This window comes from Vigna radiata, chromosome 5 (genome assembly GCF_000741045.1).
Source record: "Vigna radiata var. radiata cultivar VC1973A chromosome 5, Vradiata_ver6, whole genome shotgun sequence".
Classification (NCBI taxonomy): Eukaryota; Viridiplantae; Streptophyta; class Magnoliopsida; order Fabales; family Fabaceae; genus Vigna; species Vigna radiata.
In genome coordinates, this window is record NC_028355.1 from 14993643 (window position 1) to 15003135 (window position 9493).

At 34.3% G+C, this 9493-nt stretch overlaps 1 protein-coding gene across 1 annotated transcript; it reads right to left on the reverse strand.

The window, feature by feature from the left end:
* Positions 1-507: 507 nt before the first annotated feature.
* Positions 508-2238, reverse strand: LOC106760899. Its single transcript, XM_014644337.2, has one exon. The coding sequence runs from the start codon at positions 1798-1800 to the stop codon at positions 781-783; it is 1020 nt and encodes a 339-aa protein (XP_014499823.1). The 5' UTR covers positions 1801-2238; the 3' UTR covers positions 508-780.
* Between the last annotated feature and the right edge of the window lie 7255 nt (positions 2239-9493).

The following is a 9493-nucleotide window of genomic DNA, read 5'->3' on the forward strand; positions in this document are numbered from 1 at the left end:
ATATATATTTATTTATTTATTTATTTATTTTTATGATATTTGTTTTACTTTTAAGAAAAAAATTTAATTTTTTGTCTCTTTAAAATGTGGACGAACTTAGGCGGGGCGTTGAAAAGAAATAAAGTCATATTCTGATCTTCAAAGATCATCTCAATACTCTTCAAGTCGTAAAATATTTTGTATGTGTTAGTTACTTCATTATGTATGATGTTTATTCTGAACAAATACAATTTTTTAAAGAGAGTATATGTGTCGAAAACTTAATTATTATACACTATGACTCAAGTTTCGCTTAGATCAACCATAAAATCTTCCAATATTAATAAAATTACTTTCTTTTGATATTATTTTTTTAGATTTTTGTATGTTAATAATACTGAATACGCGAAATAATATTTTCACACATCCTTTTAAAAATACACTCATTTAACACAAGTTTTTAATAATAAAATATTAAATTAAAAACGGGCCATCCATAATATCTTGGCATGTTTATAGTAACAAATGTGAACTAAACAAAAATTAAATATTCATTTCCCTAATAACTATCAATCTACAACACCAAGATTCTCACGTACATGCCAGCCACCGGAAACTTATACAAATAAATCGGAAATTAAACTGTACAGGTTTACGAACTCAGTAATTCCAGAATATAAAACTGGGATTTTAGTATTAGATTTCCCAGTTTTCACACCAAAGTGGTAAAAGAAAGAAAAAAAAAAGTATTGGAAAAATATAGGTGTAACTGTGAATAATGATGATGATGATATTGATGTCTTATCTTTTGGAACTACGACTCCTTGACATGAGATCTCTGAGGCCGCCAACAATCCATGTCTCTTTTGCAATATCAGAAGAAATGCCGTAAAAATCAGAGTCGTATCGCATCACTACCATCTTCTCCTTCTTTCTCTTCTTCTCCTCCTCCATCAACGACTTTAAACTCTGTCCCTTCCCTTTTTCTTTTTCTTTTTCTCTTTCCATATTATCATCTTCTTCAACATCACCACCTTCCCTCTCTCTTACCCAACTTTTCGCCGGAGCAGACCTACAACGCATCAGCAATAATGCGTTCGGAGGAGGAACCGACACCGACACAGACACGCTTTCCTCCTCATTTCCTCTCTCCTCTGTCTCTTCTCTCCGCTTCTTTTGGTTCTCTTGCAACACCATGAACCATTTCGAGAACACAGTTCTCGATGCTTCTCTCTCGTTTTCTCCCACGCCCACGTCGTTTTCCTCCTCTTCTTCGACTTCTTCCTCCTCCTCATCGTCTTCTTCTTCTTCTTCAGTGGCGATGTCGGTTCCGGAGAAGGAGCCGAAGCATCTGAAGTCGAACCTTATGCTTCGCAAACAAGTCAAGAACTGCATTATCTCCTTCTTGAAACCGAGGGTCTCGGCCCAGCCGAGACGCTTCCTCTGTTTTTTGTCGGTGTGGATCTTCTCTATCTCTTCCATCACCGATTGCCAGCTCCTGCACGTCGTCGTTTTGGGCCGGACCTTGATCTGACCGGCGCACGTCACTTTGGGGGAGGTTGGTTCCGTGATTTCCGAGTCCATTGACTTGGTTTTGGACCATAATAAAGGACTGGCTTGGCCTCCGGCGCCGCCTCTGGAGAAGGATTTCTTACGGTGGTGGTGGGTGTTGTGGTGGCGTTTGGTGGGCTCGGAGGGTCGGGCCGGGCTGCAAATGGGCTTAGGCATTAGAGTAAGATGAGCCCGTGATGGGAAACATACCAAGAGATCAGCAGAGGGCGGTGGCAGTGGTAATGGTTTGCCTTCTCTTCCTCTGATCATATTTTTGGGTTAACGTGTTTGTTGCAATGACCTTAGATCTTGAGCCTGATTAGGAACTGTAGTAGAAGAAGTAGCAGATACCAATGGGGGTGTGATTGTGTGGTGGGTTTTTAAAAGAAAGGAGGGAAGCAATGACAGCTTATGCAGTTATGCTTTAGCCTTTATCTAGGTGTTCCTTCTCTTTTATCCATGGGTTTGTTCAATTAATTCTTATTTCGCTGCTTTTTGGTCCCCCCCTTCTCACTATTTGAATTTCTGTCACGGGGGGTTTATTTAAAATAGAAAAAGGCAAAGCCCACGAGCCTTGCTTCATCATCCAATCATGGCCACTCTGCATCTCCTCTTCTTCCTCTCAAAACTACCACAACTTTTTGTAGAGAATGAATGAATACAGATCATTTTATTTCTGTAACATAGTAACATAAACACTTTGTCACCCTTTTCTTTATCTTGTCTCACTGTCTCGTACTTTTTATCTTTAAAAAACAAAGAAATAAATATGTTTGAATATGATTTGACAGTAGCAAGAGGAGTTTGCTTAGGTCTAGGTTGAAGAAAATTTTGAAGTAAGTTTATTCTTTTTCTCTCCTATTCTTTTCCTGAATGGGGAGCCGAACTAAAGTTATGAAGGTGTGAAACGGGGACTAAGTAAAGTGAGGATATCATAATGAAGACGGTAATGCACTTGATAGCATGGGAAAAATGGTCCCCTCTACTCATTATGCAGGTAGCACTAGGATTATAATTTTATGCTTTACCATATAATACTCTTCTTCATCTTTATCATTTAATTCATAGTTGTCATCATCATATTCAGATCTTCTATATAACCAAAGCTAAATAATGCTTACAAAAGGTGATGCTAAGGTAACTTCCTCAACTCATACACGTGCTAGCTAGCTTCACTCTCAACTAATATACTTAAATTATCTTTTCAGTTTTAATCGCAAAACGTACTTTTACTATATGACGATTTTCAAAACATCCCAGAAAGAACAAAGAGAGATAAAGGTAGCCAAGATTTTGAACTAGACAAACTTTAGAGACAATTTGTGATCGTGTGTGAAAAAATCAGCGACTAGATCCAAAGACCATCATCACACCGATGCTCGTTCACTCGGCAGATGTTTTTCTGTGTATGCTATTTTGTCCTTCATCACAAATTAAAACAGTTAATTCATTACTTGTTGCATATGGAAAGCAATATGAAATAATCAGGTTTCTCCTTGGTGCATATTGTAAAAAGTCACATGTTTCTTAAATGAAAAACTTGTGTCAAATATTTTTTTTTTTAAATATTCATTACCCAATAAAAATTTGAAATAAAAGGAGTTCTCGAAATCTAATTTCAAGAATTTTGACTTGTATTTTTTCTTTTTGCTTTATTTCAAATAGCAGAGCTTAAACTTTAAGTTTAAATTCTTTATTTTTAATTTGTTTTAAAGTAACTTTCAAGCTAAAAGAAATCAGACAAAGTGCTACTTTGGAAGTAATATACAATTGTTTTGAGTTCATTCAATTTAGAAGACATTTACAATAGATGATGTGCATGTTGTTGAAGAAGTCATTTTCTCATCACATCACGTCAAATAAGAGTAGAAAAAAGGAAGAGAAAGCGTGATGAAATCGTTTGCATCTTCGGCACTGTAGTTTCGGCTTTCCATAAGAGAGACAGCTCAACTTCTTACCAAGACATTAACCATGAAAGCTACCAAGTAGCTAGTTGGCTACAAAATTAAATCATACGATTCAATAATTCAATTGATATTATAAAACATGTGGATTTAATTCAGTTTGTAAAAATATTGCAAATCATCTTAATTTAGCTTTAAATTCTGTTTTATTAATATACTATCAAAGTCAGTAAGAATATATCTTCTGTTTCATATTGAATGGATGTATTGTACTACTGACTGTCGATACTCTCTTTGATATTATGTTTGATAACTTCAACATATATTCTCTTTAAAAGAGGTGTGTTAAAAAAATTTATATCGATTATGATACCATGCAATTATGTACATTTAAGCCAATAATTTTGTTTTATGATTTTAAAATAAAGTTTGGAAAAAGTAGGTGAATTAATGATGCATGTTTTTCATAAAATGATATATTGGATAAGAAATGAAGTGGTCCAATAGTTTTCACATATACTTTTTGTTGGGTAGCCTCTATAATTAAAAATTTGAAACATTTTGTCTAACTAGGCCCATCGTGCATTTACTTATTCTAACATCTCTTTACGGAAAGCAAGATGCTTCGTATTCGGCCATATTAATGCTATGACCACAACACAACCAAATTAGAGTGAGGGATGGCTTAAAGATTTCAATCAGTTCAGCTTCGGTGGATATATACAATGAGAATAACAAAAAAAAATCTTCAAATTAATAAATAATTCAGAAAACATAACCAAAAGAAAAAAGAATAATATTTTTAATCATTTTCTTTTAGTTTTGTAACACAAGATGCAATATCTTTGTAAACAGTGACACATCCAGAAATTTTCTTTCTAAGTGGATTAAGAATAGTTTATGAAAACAAATGTACGATATTTAAGTTTGTGTGAATTAGCTAATATGGTAATCTTATGGAAATATTGAAATGAAAATAAATTTTGTCATGCCAAATTATATTCTTTGCTCAAAAGAAATTGGAAGAATAGCTTATTTAATGAATAATCCAAGTGCAAGCTAATAATGTATGAATGGATGAATATTATGGTTAATAATGTATCCCTAAATGCACTTGAATAGAATGTAACTGCGTGTGTGTGTGTTGGGAAGAGGTTGATGATGGTAATGGAGGATTGAATGTGGGTTAGGTTGTGATGGTTTTAAGATGAAGAATAATGGATGGAATGATGAATCTATTTTTGCTGGATTATGCGTGTGGAGGTAATAGATGAAGGGTCATGAATTAGGTGGCAGGCCAGCCCGCCCATTCACGAAATAAATCCAACTCTTCAACTCGTGAATCTATCCATTTCTAAACTTATCTATTCATGAATCTAAATGAATTGGATTCACTCGTTTTGATATCCTAATTTTAAAGAATGTGGAACTTTTTAATATATATTATTTTTATCCTCTGAATATATAGAATAAAGTTATTAAAATGGATCACAATCTGTAAACCAACCCAGATCACCACGGATTTATTGGGTTGAGTTTGAAAAATTTGTATTTTTTTTTTATGCGAATCAAATTTAAATCCAACTCATTTTAAACTCAGCGCATCTGGGTTGAACCCATGGTGGATCAGATTGACCCACCAACCCACTCACTTAATTTTATTTTATTAAAATTTAATTTTAATTTTATAAAAAAATATTTATTATTTTTTTCTTGAAAAAATTATTTAAGTTCACTGTTTTCAAAGTTAATTAAATACTTGATGTTGGGAATGAAATTTGTTTAGATTTGAATTATAGAAAGTTGTAATTTTATTATTTAAAAAAATTGTAATTAAGTGAGTTAGTAAGCCAACCTGTGGTGGGTTGGGTCGAGTTCAAATTTTTCTGACTCGCTAATAAATGAGCCAGATTGGATTGACTCATTAAGTGATAGGGTTGCTCCCTCCACCACCACGTTTACAAAAATAACCTTTTTTTTAAAACTTTTTTACTTTATTTTTTATTTTTTAACCCTATTTAATTAAGTAACCTATTAATTTTTGCAGGTGAAGAGAAGAATATTTTGATCGATTCTATGGAAGATGAATATGTGGAAAAACCAAAAGGGTTTGTGGGTGAAATTTTCGAAAATACCTCTGATGTTAGTCTTGTCAAAGGAGAAAAACGTGGAAAGGTTGAATTTAGATGCCTATCTAATGTTGGCAAGAAGGTCACCCAAATGAAATTTGATCATCAATACTCATTTTGGTTTTGAAGGCACAAAAACCAAGCTACACCAGTCACACTCACTCACTCTTTATATCAGATTCAAATTCATCCTTTATATAAGATTCAATTTTTAATCTCAAAATTAACCTTGAAAACTCTTAAACGGATGTTGACATCCGTTTTACCTTAAACGGATGTTGACATCCGTTGACGGATGCTCACATCCATTTAAGAGTTTTCTAGGTTAATTTAGGGTTATGTACCTCGCCGTTTTTTCACAAACTTTTCTTAAACGTTGATAAAGTCCACCACCACCTTCAAGCAATGCAGACATTGAAGTTTGTTACCCCTACAACAATTCCTTCCAGCAACCTTTCACTCACCAGACTCTCACATCAAAAGAAAGAGAAGAGAAAGAATTCCCAAGATGAAAGAGTAAGAATGAGAGCATGAACGTAATAGAGAATGAATAGGTTGTGTGTGGAGAGTAGATAGAAATGATAAAAATTTAACCCTAAAAATAAACTTTTACTGAAGGATAAATTAGGAATATAAAGATAGAGTAAGGGATAAAAGAGGAAGGGGAAGGTGGAGGGAGAAAACGGGGAGGTGGAGGGAGCAACGTCCTTAAGTGATCAAACCGTGGTGGGTCGGGCCAATTGACCCGTTTTGACAACACTAATATAAAACATCAATTTCAATGACTTAGATTCTCATGTCTTAGATTCATCATTGAATCTTAGAAAAACACAATTTCTACTCTTATTTTTTAGTTTAGCCTTCCTTTGATATGATATATGTGCATGTACTAAATGTCCAAAGATTTTAAAATACTCCACAATTGGATTTGTATCACTCCAAACTTGTTCTAAAGTCTTGTTCTCTAATTTTGTTGTTAGATAACGATTTTAAATGTGGATGCATCATTTCACAACTTCTAGTCAGAATACTCTGAGAACATCCTTCTTACTTAATATGGTTCAAACCTACTTAAAAAAATTCAAATTCTCTTTAGAGCTAAAACTTAATAGTTATGTGTATAAATTATGATATTATGGAGTATATAATATTTTAGGCATTTTGTGGTCATATTTTTTAAGAAAAAAAAAATTATTTAAAATGTGTTGCGGTACTTGGAGCAATATTAGAATAAGATATTAAGTTGTGTATAGCTATTACAAGTAAAAAGGATTTTTCTCCACGAATGTAATAAGGTTTGAAGTATGAACTGTACAGATTAGTTAAACTCCTTACCACTAAGTACTAATCTAATTTTAATTGCTTTTATTTTGAAATATATAAATGTAAACAAAAACTATCAAAAGCTTCGAGAAAGCATGATATTAACCCACGGAGGTCTGTCCGACAGAGCAGCAAGTACGAGTGACAAGACATTGGAGTGGGGGGTGTTGCTCCCTCCACCTCCCCGTTTCCACCCTCCACTTCCCCAATTTTTTCCAACTTTTTTTTAATTGCATAAATAACCGTCTTTTAACCTTTTTTACTTTATTTTTTACTTTTTAACCCTGTTTAGTTAAGTAACCTATATTTCAACTTTTTACTTCAGCAACAACCCCGCCTCCCCTTCTCTTAGATTCTCACCCCCCAAACTCCAGATTCGTTCCTGTACTCCAGATCCGTTTCATGTTGAAAACATTTTTTAAAACTCTTGCTCCAAACTCTCCCAGTCCAAACGAGAATCGTTGCATGAAGTGGCCAAGGACCTTGCATCTCTTAGAGAAACGGAACAAGCCTCTAAAGGGAGCTTCTTCATTGGAGTCAAAGGAGGGGTAGATGGAGGTCAGTGGGTGACAGAAAGGGTTGCCTTATCCTCCTCAGAAGAACCACTTCTTTCCAAACGTGAAGGTGAAGTGTCTGGTGTCTCGGGTATTTGCTCCGCTCCTTTGGCTCTCGTGGTTTTCATAAATGGGGTTGGAAATGTATACAAGGTGTTCTAAGCCGCTGCAAGGTTTATCATCATGACAAAGATTTCCCGTGGTACAAGGAAGTGGGTGTTCGAGATTTGGTTTTGATAGTGTTATGGATATGAAGGATGAAGATGGGGAAGAGCTTGGATTCAGATTGGATTCATGGGGTTGGATTTGGACTTGAACAACCTGATGGAGTTCAGGATAGTGAATCTGCTTTCTTGGCCCAACTTTGTCTTCTTCGCAAGAAACTACGGGGAGAAGGATGCTTATTGGAGCTTGGAAGACTCCTTGTGCATAAATGTTGCTGATTGGAGACTGTTGTTGGTGTTGTGGGTTGAGTACTGACATTGGGAGCAATGTTGTTTCTACGGTGGCGTCGATGGAGTAAGAGAGAACGGTGTTGTCGACATCCGTTTTACCTTAAACGGATGATGACATCCGCTGACAGATGTATCCGTTTAAGGGTTTTTCACGATTGATTCAGAGTTACTTACCTGGGCGCTTATTCACACAACGCTCCACTAATAGACTCCACCACCACCTTCAATTCAAGCAACATTGAAGTTTGTTACTCCTTGAGCGATTCTTTCCAGTAAACTCATAAGATTCTCACACCAAAAGAAAAATAAGAAAAATAAGAGAAAGAATTTCAAGGCAAAAGACCAAGAAGGAGAACATCAACTATAAAAAAAAAATGAATGAATGAATGGTTGTATAAAGGAAGTGGATAGAAATTATAAAATTTTAATCCTAAAAATAAATTTTTACTGAAGGATAAATTAGGAATAGAAAAATAGAGTGGGATAAAAGAGGACGGGGTAGGTGGAGGGAGGAAATGAGGGAGGTGGAGGGAGCAACCCCCTGGTGTGGGCATAGCGAGCTAAACCCAACATCTTAAAAGGGGCCAAATCCAGCCCAACTTAGACATATGCAGGCTTTTTTTCTCGCACTCCCATAAATTCTAGCCCCACACTTCTAATTTTTTTTAAATGATAATTTTATCATTTTAAAAGTGACATCTGGATTATTTTTTTGGAAACCTTTTATAGAACAGGTTATCCAAAATTTTTGGAACATAATTTTAAGAATAAGATTTTCAGAACGGAATTTCCAAAATAATCTTTTTTGAACACATGAAATGTATTATGGAATAAGCTTTCCTAAAGCGTTGAGAAATGAGCTTTTGTAAACGAGCTTTTCTTCTCAACATGTTTTCTTTCTTCTTCTTCCTCTTTAGAGATGATGGGGGCATCAATCGTAGAAAGAATGACGGAGTGATGGTGTGGTGCAGCGAAGAAGAATATTTTAGTCTTTTTATTTAAGTATGGGGTTTAGTTAGTAATACTAGAAGTATAGAAAGGGAAAGAAAAAGTATGGGGTTTAGTTAGTAATGATAGAAGATTGAAAGGGAAAGAAAAAGTCCATACTGCATAACTAGCTGTTGCTGGCCCATTGAATTATGTCAGTGCAAATGTGTATCCACAATAAATGGTCAAGAGTATTAAATATATTTTATTATTTTTTCTAGATCTTAAAAAATCAAGCATTGAAAGATACATATATTTTTAGACGACAAATGTTTTTAATTAAAAACCTTTACTTTTAAATTTCCGTGTATACAGGTCACACATAAAAGAAAACAATAATATCAAATCTTCATTGAATATGGTATAAGTTTTTAGATAATACTTTTTTTATGACTATATGCTTCACGAAAAAATAATACTGTTCAACTGCAATAAAAGTATTATGAATGATATAAATCTCCCTTTAAATTCACGCTCAGTTATAATTTTGAAATGTATTATAAGAGAATTTAAAATCACCTGGACGGATGAATGGATATATATATATATATATATTGATTTTATTTTGGAAAAAATACGAGTTTTGTCTGAGATTAATGAGTGCTTTTGAA